Consider the following 14,460-nt stretch of genomic DNA (forward strand, 5'->3'; position numbering starts at 1 on the left):
ATGAAAAATGCAAGGATCCAAAATGCAAATGTATGTATGAAAAGGTGTTTACTCAAGAGTGATCATCTTAGAACAGATTTCATTGAACACAAAAGTTTCGGTACATCAAACAAAACTTTACATATAGGGATATCTTTCACTTCTAACTTCTCCAAAGCCCAGTTAGTTTCCATTCATGCTCAAAAGTTGAGTCTTCAGTCTGCTTCATCTCCTTGTAAAGTCAGCTAAATCTATCATTTAAGAACCATATTATTTGTCTGGACTCCAACTTCTTCCATGACATTATCTTTCATCTTCTGTGTCATTTCTCGGAGTTGCTCATTTTCCTTTGCAAGAGATCCTTTTTGTCCAAGAAGTTCTTGAACAAGATCTTCATATATGTTGTAGTTCTTTTTCAACTTGGTGACCCATGTTATCCACTCTTCTGGGGTGTTTCTTATGCCAGCATTTCGAAAGGCTTGACTGATCTTCTGAAAATCTTCATGCATGGTTTTCATTTCTGTGCTCAATTTCTTGTTTTGGTCGTTCAAGTCCTTCAAATAACATGCTTGAGTTTCATAAAAATCTCCTCCACTCTGAATGCCCTGACTGATACTCTTACCATAGACTACTTTTGGTATCAATCTGGTAGGATCTTTGTGATACTTTTGGTATTAATATAACCGGTTCTCTATGTACAGAACTTCCTTCAATCCTCGTAGTTTCTTCAGGATGTCTTTCCTTGGCCGCATTATATTTTGTTTGATCATAAAACTTTTTGTCCATTTACGATTTCTTTCCAATTTGATGAACAGTATTTCAAGTCAACACCTTTTGGTTATGCCATGATCAAGTAATGCAGACAAAAGAATATAAACAAATTAGAGCAATATAACATGCATGGAAAAATAAGAAAACAAAAATAGAATAATTAGTACCAACTAATGGAAAAAATATATCTATCAAGGTATAAATCTTAACCTCATGCTTTCTAGTTCCATGCTTTGTTTGGAAAATTTAACCTAACCGCATGATTTCTAGTTCGCATGCATTTATTCAGAAAAAGGAAATAAAATAAATTAAAAGCTAGAGATTATTTCTCATTTGTATATACCTACTGGCATGGTTTCAGATCTAGAGAGTTTCTAGGGTTTATTATATGCAGGTTTTCAGTTCTAGGAGTAAAGGTACTCGAACTGTCCTTGTTGATGCCCCCTTGGGCTATCAAACCCTCAATCCTAGTCCATTACAGACTTAAGCGGATCGAGTTCAATTCGAGGGGATACATTTCTCTATGACTAACACGGAGAATAAATTCTCACGAAGACATAGAGCATATGAACCCCGAAAGTTACTTGCTAGGTCTAACACGGAGAATAAATTCTCACGAAGACGTCGCTTTCACTCCCACTTAAAAGAGACAAACTCAATTATAGAGCTTTATGTTATGCAAGTGTTGTGTGTGAGGAGAAATGTTCAAACCTCTAACAAACAAATAAAATAATTAATACTTGAATAAAATAAATAAATAAAAATAATAACATAAAAAAAATTGAAAGAAAAGAATTAAAAATTAAATATATGAACTTTTAATTTCTAACTGATAGAGACAATTTACAATTGATTTTAAAGTTTGACATCATCCCCAACGGAGTCGCCAAGCTGTCGTAACCGGTTTTCGTCCGGGCACGAATTTTGTACTTACTTGGCGGGAAAAGTGATGTGAATAGATGGTTTTTAAAATAATTTGGGAGTCGCCATCGGCCTTTTGGGTTAGGTAAGTCGAATACCTAAAAATTATCTTTTTAAAAGAGTTTTAAGAAAACATCAGTTAAAAGATGAACTGATCTGCGTTTATAACCAAAAATTTGTTTTTTTTAATAATAAAAAGGGATTCGTGGTCGGTTACGTTTAGGGAAGGATTAGCACCCCTAAAACGCCCAAAATTGGTACTTTTTAATTATAAATTGTCTCTATTATTGGAAATTTAAAAATTCAAAAGATATATTTAATTCATAATTCTATTATTTCAAATAATTTTAAGAAAATATATTAATATACATAAATAAGATATTTACTTATTTAGAAATATCAGAAAAGTACTTCTAGGTGCTTTAAGACAGCTCTTTTCTTTGATGTTTAAAAATAAATAAATATCAAAAACATTTTATTTTAATATAGTAAGATATTTATTTATTCAAAAATATCAGAAAAGAGCTTCTAGGTACCTTAAGACAGCTCTTTTCTTCGATATTAAAAATAAATAAATATCAAATATGATTATTTTTCTTAAAAGTAATTTATAAAATTAAATTTATAAATAGGAAAATAGAATAAATAAATAAATATATATATATTTATAAGACTATATATATTGACATAATTAATAAAGAATAATAGTAATAGTAATGATAATTAATATATATGAACATAAATATATAAAAGTAACATATGATTAAATAATGTTAAAATAAATTAAACATGGTATGAAAAAATAAAAGTAATAAAGCTTGTAAAATAAATGAAAATATTAAACTTAGGGACTAAATTATAATCTAATAAAATTAAATACCTAATTCATAATTAATTATTTAAAATTATATGGATTAAACATGCTATTTTCCTTATTTATATTTGGTGACTAAAATAAAATTATAAAAAATTCGATATCAGATTAAAATAAATTAAAAATATATACTCGGGATTAAATATTATTTATTAAAACTAAAGGACTAAATACGTATTTATCCTAAATATATTATTTAATAGAAATGACTAAATAATAAATTAAAATTAAAGAACCGAATTAAAAGGATTATAAATTGATTTAGTGACTAAAATGTAAAGATTACAAGTTAAGATGATTGCGGAAAGGGTTTAACCTTTAGTTAATTACAGACAAACCCCTCCCCAAAACGGCGTCGTTTGGGGAGGGCTATTTAAGTCCCAAACGGCTGACCCTTCGGGCCAGCTTCCCCATTTTTCCTTTTTTCTCTCTCAAACAGAGAGAGTTTTATAACTCTCTCTCGCCTCTCTCTATTTTCTCATCGGAGGGATTCGTTCCGGCGGCAACCGTGCACCGATGCCGACCACCGCCGCCGCCGGCCACGTCATGGTGACCGGAACTCCTAAATTACCCTAGAGCATAGATCTCGACCTTCTAAGCCGAATATGACCTCCGTTTGTCCTAAAAATCCCCGGAATTTCCTAGATCTAAAAAATACCTTCGGTATTTTCACTGTTCGACGACGGTTTGGAGGGTCCGACGGTCGTGGCTTCCTCGGTAAGCTTCTCTCCTTTCTTTTCTTTTATTTTTGTTTCTGGTTGCTGTGTTGTGGGTTTGCTCTGCTTTGGGTTTGCTGTTGGTTGCTCTTTCTCTGTCCCCTCCTTTCCTCTCTATCTCTTCTTTTGCAGGATTCAGTGGCCATTTATAGGCCTCGTCGAGAGGCTCCTCGGACTGGTCCAAAGGATGAAAGGCTCGGTGAGTCACCAAAGCTATGCTGGTGACTCACCATAGAGGCGACGTGGACGGTCGGTGTCATGGCAGCAAGGCTTCTGGAGTGTTCGTCAGAGGCGTCGTGGCAGTACTGAAGTGTCGCAACGGACGTGTGGCCTTCTGGAATCAACGGCGGCGGCTGAGGACTTCTGGAGGCGGCGGCGGCAGCAGTAGTGCTAGGGTTTAGAAATCATAAATTGGTTTAGGGTTTCCTTTTGGGTCTGGGCTGATTCTGGTTGGGCCTGGGATTTGGGCTTGTAATTATTTTTTTAATAATAATAATATATATAATAATATATAATATAATAATTATTATAATAATAATAATAATATAAATAATATTCAAATGATAAAAAATGAGTATCTTCAATAATCATGAGAGAAATTGTTACTGTCCAAGTTGGAGGTTTCGCTAACTTCATCGGTTCTCGCTTTTGGAACTTCCAGGTTCAGCTAATCTTTACTTATTTTCTTTCTTTTTAATTTGATTATATTTATTTTTATGCTTGTTAAATTGTTTATTTCTTAATAAAAAATGATGACATGTTTGGCTTAGCTGCCGATCCTTATGCCCCTCCACTCTTCAAAACTAAGTCTAAACATGGATGTTCTCTACCGTACTGGTGAAAAGCATCAGGTGCAACTTTGACCAATTGCTTATGATATTATTATTGTTGTTCTCAGTCAATAATATTATATTCATTGATATTAGAAAATTCATACAAACAGTTCATCTGTGATATTATTATTGCAAGACTTTCACGATTTTAGTTTTAGAACACGTCCATGTAGTTAATACGTTGTTGCTCTTTTGTGGAGATGAACTCGTGTTCTCTCGGTTGACTTTCAAGGTGCAAATTTTTACTTGCAAAGTTGATGTCTGCTCCATCCAATCCACTTCTTTAAGTTTTAAGCTTACTTCTACTTATTCTTTTAGATCTAACCATAATTGGTTCGCTAGTTTGGATAAGATAGTGATGTTGATTTGTGTTTACTTCACATATGTTCTACTTATAGGAACTTTAATATATTGTAGGATCCCTTGGATCAGTGAGTTCAAAGGGAACGCTCTATGGCAAGGATTCTAATGCATCATCGTAAGTTGTTACTTGTTGAGCTTTGCCATCTCAACTAGGGGTGTAAACGAGCCGAGTCGAGCTCGAGTATTGCCGAGCTCGACTCGAACTTGAAAACTTTAAATGTAGGCTCGACTCGACTTGAAAACTCGTTAGCCTAAAATTTTCAAGCTCGAACTCGAAAGATAATATTGAAACTTGACTCGAACTCGAAAAGGTTCGAACTCAAAAAAAAATTCAAAAGCTCGATTGAAGCTCGAGACTCGAGCTCGATTGAAGCTCGAGACTCGAGCTCGATTGAAGCTCGATACTCGAGCTCGATTTTGAGCTCGATTCAAGCTCGACGGGTTAATTTTCATTTGCTGAAAACCCATCCCCTTTTATACACTCACTTTACCCCTTATTCCCCAAGGACCACCGATGTGGGATATCAACTCACAATTGCATAACCCATATATTCCAATCTTCTTTTCACTCTCATCTTTGATCTCTGCTTCAAAAACAAAGCTTCCTGAGGAATACTGGTGGTTGAACTGATTGTTCTTTCAGTTCCTATTTCAACTGGTTGAAAATGAATTGCTCTAAAGTTTGGTTTAAAAGGCTGAAATTTTTGGTTTCCAAACTTGATAATAAACCAAAATCTAGTTTCGTTGGTTTTAATAAGCTTTTTTGGTTTCCAGTTTTCTAGTAAGTTTGGTAGTTTTGATAGTAATCTGGTTCAATGTAACCACCTGGTCTTGTTTGGTTTCTTAATTATTGCTTTTTCCGCTCCCCCTTCTTGGCATAGAACTCTTATTTTATTTTAGTTACGAATCAGTTCATAAATCTATTACACTTGCTTGCTTGCAGATACGATTCATCGAAAACCTTTTCTCAAAATGTTGAGTTGACAGATCCCATAATCTCTCGTTTTGACATCCTATGTGTTGTTAAGGTAATTCCCCTTTGCTTAATATTTATTTTTCTTTGTAAAGCTCTATTATCAGATCTTAATAGGATTAAAAAGTACTCGGTTTCAATTGCAGGATGTCATTGACCCTGTAACAGATGAAATGCTTGCACAGTTTGTAGTTGACAGCCACTTCAGGTCACAATCTAAGGGTGCCATTAATATGGATGACAAAGCCTTCATTGAATCCCAAGAAGAGACTCGAGCCTCTGCTGGACTAGCTGATTCAAAGGTTCATAGTGGTTGTTCTATTATGCTGTTTTAACTGCTTGTAGTTTTCAGATCTTGTCCTCCAAATAATATGTTTACATTGCAGATTCTTTCTCAAGAATTGCTGAGGAAATATCTAACCTATGTCAAGTTGAACATATTCACAAGATTCCATGAAAAGGATATGGCCAAGCTTGTTTTAGCCAGGGAAAGTTTGAGGGGAAATGAATTAGGGTAAGAGTTTTTACCCTAGATACCCTGCTTTAGTGTTCCTTCAATTTGTGCTTGTTTTCAATTGTGTCTTGTAATTTTAATTATTTGACATTGTAATCCCTTAGTTGGCTTGTTTAATTTAATAAGTAATTTCTACTTTGTATGCCTATTTTTAGTTTTATATTGTTTTGGTCTTTCATGGCATTTTTAAAATATGAGTTTAAGTTATTAATAGTAGGTTTAATCTTATATTGTTTCATCTTAATGTATGTGCATTTGCATTTCATTCGCATGCATGCATGTATCGTGTAAGAACACTTTAGTTTGGGTCACAACCAGGTGTTTTTCAAATTTCAAAATATCCACGACCTAGGCGTTTTTGAAATTTTTTCTCCCCTCCAACATCCACCCGTTGTTCGCCGCTGTCGTCTGTCACTCGCCGCCGCCGTCAGACACCGCGTCGACCGCCACGTCCGGTTGTTGTTGACCACCAAAATTTCCAGGTTTTATCGTCTCGACGCCAACATCCCGGATTTAAGCATCGTTACGCCAGGGTGAGTCTACAACTCAGTGGATCTTGGAAAGGGCCTTCGACTAGCAACTGTTGGCGACACATCTTCTTCTCCATCGAAGGTGCGAACTTTCACAGCAGTAAAGCCTTGCGGAAGTTCTCGCTTCTTCTTGGTTCAAGGCATTTTTGCTTTCATCCATCATTTCATCTTTTCCTTCGCCGTCCGCCGACGTTCATCATCGCCATCCGCTGTCCGCCGTCCACTGTTCGTCTCCCGCCGCCCACCGCCTCACTCCGTCATCCGTTCGCCGCCGTTTTTCCTCAGGAGGATCGTTTCCCCACTCTGATTCCTTTGTCGAGACTAGATTTTCAAGGTCATTTATTCGGTGTTGCTCTAAACGCCTTGGTTTTCCGATTCACGCCAGAGTTCATCACCAATACATCTTCTTTCCTCTGGGCTCGTCTTATTCTCGCGAACAAAACACTTGTTTTCTACTTTCCAGACTCGTGGTCATTCTATGTGTATTAGTTTTTGACCGGACATCTACGGAGTTCATCTATCCTCAGGTTCAAGATCTATATGTTGGATCTCTTCATCACCTCCACCCTTCTTTCTTCGCCGGCAGTCATAGCCCACGCCGGGCGCGCAACCAGGAAAGTTTTCGTCAAGTCTCTGGTTTTTTAACTTCAACAGTTATTCTTCATGTGGGACGCTGGAATTCCCCCTTCTCTCCAGCAGAATCTTCTGAGATGGCTTCCAGGTTTTGAAGATTCTCAATTGAGCTATAAGGGAGAAAAGCCTAAGGGTTTCGTTCTCTTCTCAAATGCAGAATTTGCAGTTGCTGCTAAGGATGTCCTTCAGAAAATGGTTTTTGATTCTAAGTTGAAGTCCCTTTTGCACATTGAGATGGCAAGGAAGAATCTTGTTGTTAAAAGAGGTATAATTACTGATTCTGATGCTTTAGACAAATATGGACGTTTTCCTGTTCCTCCAGTATTGCCATTGCCAAATACAGCTTGTGTAGCATCTCCTAGTATTTATGTGCCTGTTAAAACTGAGTGTTGCGACGAAAAGTCTGCAGTAGATGGTGTCCACGAGGGAACCAGGGAATCTACCACAAAGGAGTACAGTATTGACAAGTCTGGATGTTACACGTTATTTGTTGAAAATTTACCTGAGAAGATCCATTGGAAGAGGTTTGGATCTTTAATTTGCTCCCACGGTCAGGTGCTTGATGCTTTTTTTTTATAGGAATAGGATGCCTCATTAAAAACCTCCCTCTAAGTAATCCACTGCCCTAAGGCAAGAACCCTCTAGTGGAAGGAGGAAAAGAGTACATTTTATTAATGATAAACAATTACATAAAATTTAAAAACACTCATACAAAAATACATAAGACTTGATACACTCCTGCATGACCTCCCCTCAAAGACATACAAACCAACTAAAGCATACAATAAGCCAATTCCCTCCTTCGCTAGCTGTCCGCAAGAAACATCAGACGCAATCTCCTTCACAAATTGACAGGTAAATGGGGACTGAACTTTGATCTTTAATCCATTCCACTGCTGTCTTTGAATCACTTTCAATAATGAGCCTACCCTTCGAAGCCCATACAGATGAAACAAAGATGTCAATGCCTTTCTTGATAGCCTTCATTTATGCTAGGATGGGAGTATTAGGACCTACATTTACTGAAAATGAAGTCAGTACCACCTGATTCCAGTCCCTTAGAATTCCCCCAATACCAGCCACCATCCCCACACTACTCACCGCCCCGTCCACATTCATCTTAAAGAAGTCCAGTGGAGGAGGAATCCAGCATAACACAATACTGTCCAAAGCCTTAGAGTCTGAAAGGTTGTCAGCCACAAAGGGGTCACCAATTAAGAAATCAACCTGAGTTGAAAATAGGGGATACTTAGTTACAAACCACTTGGCTACTCTGAATCGAACAGTGAAAAATAAAGAGATTCTGTCCAACTTTCCTTTGTCGAAGATGATCTCGTTCCTTAACTTCCAAATGGACCAAAAAACTGCCCCTGGAATAAACTTCCATATAGAAGAATATGGCCTCAAATCAGCCCATGAACTTAGCAGTTTAGGAGGGTCTTGCGGAAGAGCAAGCCGAATACCCCAGTATCCTATAATTTTCATCCACAGTTCCCAAGATATAGGACAAGAAATAAATAGATTCTAAACTGATTCAGCATCTTGATTACAAAACGGGCAGAGAATGTTCTCCCTTAAATCAACCCCCTTCTCAACAACTCCACTCTCACAGCTACTTTTTGATGTGACAATTGCCAAAGGAGTTCGCTTTGGTTTCATTCGCTTCGCTTCAATCCAAGAAGCAAGGAGAGTGACCTCAAAAATGAATGGCTCTTTTATCGACGGTAGCAAAATTGGTGTTTCTTTCGCTAAATTCAAACCTCGTCATTCCTATTGGAGAAAGTCTTCCACAGGTGTTCTCCGCAAGTCCGGGATGGAAGATGATTCGAGGAAGAATCATTATAAAGTTGAAGGTGGATGAAGAAAAACTTCAGGTGATGAGTAATTGTCTAGTGGGGTTGTACAAAAACTTTATTAAAATCGGTCATCTTGCTACACAAATGCATGCGAAGGGCCTAATTGACTTCTCCTTAATGAGAGCTGCTGGAAATGCGGTATTAATGATTTTCGAAGACTCTGCTTCATTTAGAAGTGTGAAGAACGATAAATCAGAGACTCTCGCAGAGTGGTTCTCCATAGTCGAAGCTTGGTCAGAGAGTTTGGTAATGGAGTGTCGCCGAGTATGGTTAGTTTGCGAGGGTGTTCCGTTTCATGCATGGAATTGGGATACTTTCAAGAACATTGCTAATAGTTGGGGTCAATTCTAGCAATCGATGAAAGCTGTCAGTCACCACCATCCTTTGATCGGCAAGAATTCAAGTCCTCGCAAAGGTTGGTGCGAGAATTGATGCGACGTTGGAATTGAAGGTTGGTGACAACTCCTTCAAGATCATGGTGCATGAGATAGAGCCTTCATTCAAGCCAAACTCTTGGACTCCTGAAGAAGACGAATCTCATTAGATCTCGTCTTTCTATTTGTGGTTTGATTTATTTTATATGGTTGCAGGTGTTGCTTTCTTTTGAAGTATGTTTTGTTGCGTTGTTTTAACCCTATTGCTGGAGATGTAATTAGAATTAAGGTGATTAGACTGTGACTTTGGATGAGGTTAATGAGGTTAAGGTGTTTGTTGTAATGGTGTATATCACCATAGGAGGTTATTACGTGTAATCTTTTGTATTGGGTAATATTATTAATAAACTTTGAGGTGTTCTTTTCTTCCTTCCAATGTTCGTTAACATACTTCTTAGTATGTGAACGAATACGAAGGAGTTTTTAATGAGACCTCCAACTTCTATAAAAAAAAGTAGTTGTGTATATTTATTTTGCATGTTGATATGTTTATGTATAAGTATGCGAATGATTTATTTAGGAGTCACATAACATCATTTTGCATAATTTATATGTTAGCTTTATGTGCATAACTTAAACCCTAAAACTTAACCCATAAACTCTAAACTGTAAATCTTAAATAATAAACCCTAAACCTTAAATTATAGACCCTAAACCCTAAATCATAGACCCTGAACATTAAACCACGAATCCTATCACAATTATAAGGGATGAGATGTCTTAGTTGTATTATAGAAGTTTTAATATATTTTTAAAATTTTATAATTATCAATAATGTATTTTTAATAATGTAATTTAAAAATCTAAAATTATAATAATTTTATAATTATCAATAATGTATTTTTAATAATGTAATTTTAAAAAATCTAAAATTATAATATTAATATATTTTTAAAATTTTATAATTATCAATAATGTATTTTTAATAATGTAATTTTAAAAAATCTAAAATTATAATATAATTTTTTTCGAGCTGCTAACGAGCTTTTCGAGTCGAATATCGATCCGAGCTTTTAATGTGAATATATTTCTTAATGTGACTCCTTTTAATGTGACTTCTTTTCGAGTGATTGTCACATTATAAGGGATCGATCAAGGCTCAATAATTATCAATAATTATCAATAATTATCAATAATATATTTCTTATCGAGTCGAGTTCGAGTCGAGTCCATTCGATCCGAGTATTTATCGAGCCTTAATCGAGACAGATCGCGAGTGATCGAGTCGATCTCGAGTAGCTCGCGATCTGTCTCGTCTCATTTATAGCCCTAATCTCAACTAATTGCATAAGTTTTATGGCGTACGGTTTTTTTCCCCATTGTCTTTTGAGCTCTACCCCTTCAAAAAGAAATAGAAGTAGCAGTAACAGTATGCTGTTTTTTCCTTTTAATGTGACATTTAGATGGTTGAGTGTTGGAGTTCAATATCTAGCAGAAGCTGATTTTTTTACTGATCATTCTTGTTCTATTTCATAAATATGTACTGTTTTTCTCTATGAAGAATGCTTTCCTCGCAATAAAATAGAAATAATGTTGTCTCAGCCTCATTTTACTACTATAAGTAATTCTTTTGTAATAACAAAAGCAACTGCTTCTGATTTCCACTACTACTTATGGTATATGCTTATGGTTAAGACTTAAGTTTTGGAACTCTTAAAGATATATTGTGATAAATGCAAATGGACTCCTGTTTTATTGCAGCACTATTTTACCACAAGTTTGTAATTAATTACATAAAATTCACAGTTATAAATCTTCTGAATTTCTAGGCTATGTGCTTTGGACGTGTGTGTGTGTGAGCTTTGGGTGCATAAGATTTATAAATGAGCTAACTTGAACGTCTTCAAAAGAACTTGCAGGGTGGGAGATGTTTCTACTCATGCATCTGAACCTAGGAAGAGAATTTATTCTTGCAAAGCTTGTATCGGGAAGAGCAGGATGCCCCTTTGATGAATGGTATCCATGGTGGGGCAAAGGCTTCATAAATGAAATTCAGGATACAAATATAGTCAGTTGTTTAGATAAAGGAGTCCAATATTGAACAGACTTCTCAAAAGTCCACTATCATCCTCAGAGTTTGTACGAAATAAATGGATTGTGGATGGATGCTCAAGAATTTGACAATTATGGAAGTGGACGAGATGTCTTCATGGAGAATTTACGAGGAGAAGAAATATGTGACAGGCTTCGGTTCTTCATAGAAGAGTGTGATCATGTCCAGGTAAAACTGACCTATATAGTATGATCCTTTGCTGAATGTTGTCATCTTTATATGTATGTTTGGTTGTCATCTTTATATGGATGTTGATGGTCTTGCTTAATGAACTTTTCTGGAGGTTTGCATTTAATGATGCCTAGGATAATTTGGCTAGGAAAGCTCTCCGCATTTCCCTTTTAATTTTAAGCTTGAGCATCGCTTAAACATGATTTATATTCAGATTTAATGTTGCTAGTTTAATTTGTTTGTCAATTATTGGTGATGTCATCAGGGTTTTCAATTCATTGTTGATGATTCGGGAGGTTTCTCCCCACTAGCTGCTGATTTTCTGGAAAGTGTTTCTGATGAATACGCAAACACTCCAGTGTTGTTATATGCTGTTAGGGGTCCTAGTTCTCGTATGAACCTAAGTAGCAGGAAGCAGAAAATTGTAAGAGATCTTCATGATGCAGTATCTTTCTCAAGATTATCATCTTTTTGTAAACTGATTGTGCCCGTTGGTTTACCCTTCTTGAGTAAGGAGTAAGTCAAATTATGATTTTGGCTGCCTTCTATATTATTTTTGTATTTGTTTCATATGATTTTACATGGTTTCAAATTTTATATGTTTCATAACAAGGATTTTCTTGGTACATACGACATACAGTTTCTTTACTGATCATACAGCATATCTTATAATGTTCAGCTGTAAGCTGAGTCATATTTTGTCAAAACATGCATGTCACATGTTAGTTACTTTATTTATGCCGATAGCCTATTAGCTTGATACCCTTTGATGAAATTGTCCTGGCCCTATCTTCTTAATATGGACTAAAGATTTTGCTCACCTAAATTTAAAGGTAAAGCTTCAACTTTCCTCAACATTAAAGATGTGAGTCCCTACCACTGCAGTGCCGTATATGCTGCAGCTCTACACTCTACAAGTCTCCCATTCCGCATGGAGGCACTTGGTCCTACAGCAGATTCATCTGATGTCTGTGGTGCTGTGGATGTTAATGGCATTGTACAAATGCTAGCTGGACAATCCAGGCAGAATATGGTGGCCATTATGGATGTTGAAATGCCAGGCCCCAGTTTGATAGGTACCACGTGAAGTCCTTTCCCTCTTGATCCTTTATAAAAACGATTTTTCAGTTCATGCTCCTTTTTAGTAAGAAAATGAGTTATTGCTGAGGAAAACCAAATTGTGTGGTTTGATTGTTCCAAATTCTGAATTCCAGGGAGACAGAATGAGCAATCATTGATTGCAAATCTGCAGAGATTGACTCCAGAGGTTGCAGAGGATGTGGATGATTGGCAGGCTGTGGAATCAATGATTGTGCATGGAGCAATTGCGCCAGGTACCGTTTTAAGGTTATGTTTATATCTACAGATAAAGTGTATTATTATTATTATGTTATTCCTTGAATATGATTAAGAAGCATTAGGCACATTACAACAAGCATTTTAGAAATCCTTGCTCATTAAATGCTTTACCACTCGAATTGGTATATGTAATCAGTAAGGCAACCTTGCAGAAGTGATACTTTAAGTTTCAACACCTTAGCAGGATAGGTTTTTTAGTGATGAATCATATCTTGATGTGAATAATAAATTAAAGTACACAAATAGTCCCTCGAGTATAGGGGTTGCTTTGTTTAGTCCTTCAACTATTAAAAGTTACGAAATAGTTATTGGGTTATTTATATGATCAAAACTCGTCTTTTTCTGTAAAAAAAAAAATAAACGACCGTCTGAGTTGAACATTAACCTGTCAGATGTGATATGATAAAATCTGATCTTAAAATTTTAAACAACTATCGTATCTCAGCCATCAGATTAATGTTCAGCCCAATCTAATAATTTTTTAACGAAAAAAGACTATTGAAACATGTAAATAGTCGGGGATCATTTTGTAACTTTTAATTGTTGGACTCAACAAAACAACATTCTATAGTTGAGGGATTATTTTATAACTTTTAATAGTTGAGGGACTCAATAAAATAACTTCCTATAATCAGTAGATCATTTGTATATTTTACCCTAAATTAAAATCATCTATTGGCGGAGAGGCTTGTGTCAGAGTGAAGATATTGTGATTTTTATAAGCAATTTTCTCATTCTGAAGTCGCATTGGCAGCCCTGAAATCGAGATTATTTATTTCGTTGCAGGAGGTCGTACTGCTTCAGTTTCCTAAGTTAAGAATGCAATACATGGTGCATATGGATGTGCAACCTCTAGGCTAATGTTCTGCCATCTATCAGTGGCCCAATGCCCTCTTCCAATTCCCTTGCCAATACCTAGGGTGTAAAAATTTGACCCGATCTATAAAATTGAGTGAAATCGATTCGAGTTAAAATTGTTTTTATCAGAGCTGTAGCGATCCGAAACTGACTCAAGTCGAAATTGGTGTTGACCTGAACCCGAGTTGGATTTGAAAATTGTAGATCTGAACTCGATCTGCACCCGACCTGAATTTGAATTGAACCGAAAATATGATACTCGACTGTATCTGACTAATATGAATCCGAACCCGAGATTGACCTGGTAAATAACTGGTATTATCCGACTTGTTTTCAACCTGGCTTGTTATGAACCTGATCTGTAAATGATCCGACTTGTTATTGATCAATATGATATTTACTTAATTTGATATTTACCTAACTTATATATCACCATTGATGAAATATAAGATTTTAATAAAATTGTGAGATTTTGAGTTTATAATAAATCATACTAATTAATAAGATTAATTTTTAAATGTTATAATAAAATATTAATTATGATAATTAAATTAATAAATATATTTAATATATTAATTATAATAATTAATATACTTTATAATTAATACTTATATTTATGTAC

At 35.7% G+C, this 14,460-nt stretch overlaps 1 protein-coding gene across 1 annotated transcript; it reads left to right on the forward strand.

Moving 5' to 3' along the window:
* Positions 1 to 11,401: 11,401 nt before the first annotated feature.
* On the forward strand, positions 11,402 to 12,156 carry LOC120177584 (protein misato homolog 1-like). The gene is made up of 2 exons (XM_039183680.1): positions 11,402 to 11,618; positions 11,887 to 12,156. The coding sequence occupies exons 1-2, from the start codon at positions 11,499 to 11,501 to the stop codon at positions 12,139 to 12,141; spliced, it is 375 nt and encodes a 124-aa protein (XP_039039611.1). The 5' UTR covers positions 11,402 to 11,498; the 3' UTR covers positions 12,142 to 12,156.
* Positions 12,157 to 14,460: the final 2,304 nt, after the last annotated feature.

This window comes from Hibiscus syriacus, unplaced genomic scaffold (genome assembly GCF_006381635.1).
Source record: "Hibiscus syriacus cultivar Baekdansim isolate YM2019G1 unplaced genomic scaffold, ASM638163v2 tig00112293_pilon, whole genome shotgun sequence".
In the NCBI taxonomy this organism is placed as follows: domain Eukaryota; kingdom Viridiplantae; phylum Streptophyta; class Magnoliopsida; order Malvales; family Malvaceae; genus Hibiscus; species Hibiscus syriacus.

Coding starts and splice junctions, on each gene's coding strand:
- LOC120177584 (XM_039183680.1), top strand. CDS start 11,499: ATGGATGCTCAAGAATTTGACAATTATGGAAGTGGACGAGATGTCTTC. Junction 11,619..11,886: donor AAGAGTGTGATCATGTCCAG/GTAAAACTGACC, acceptor TGATGTCATCAG/GGTTTTCAATTCATTGTTGA.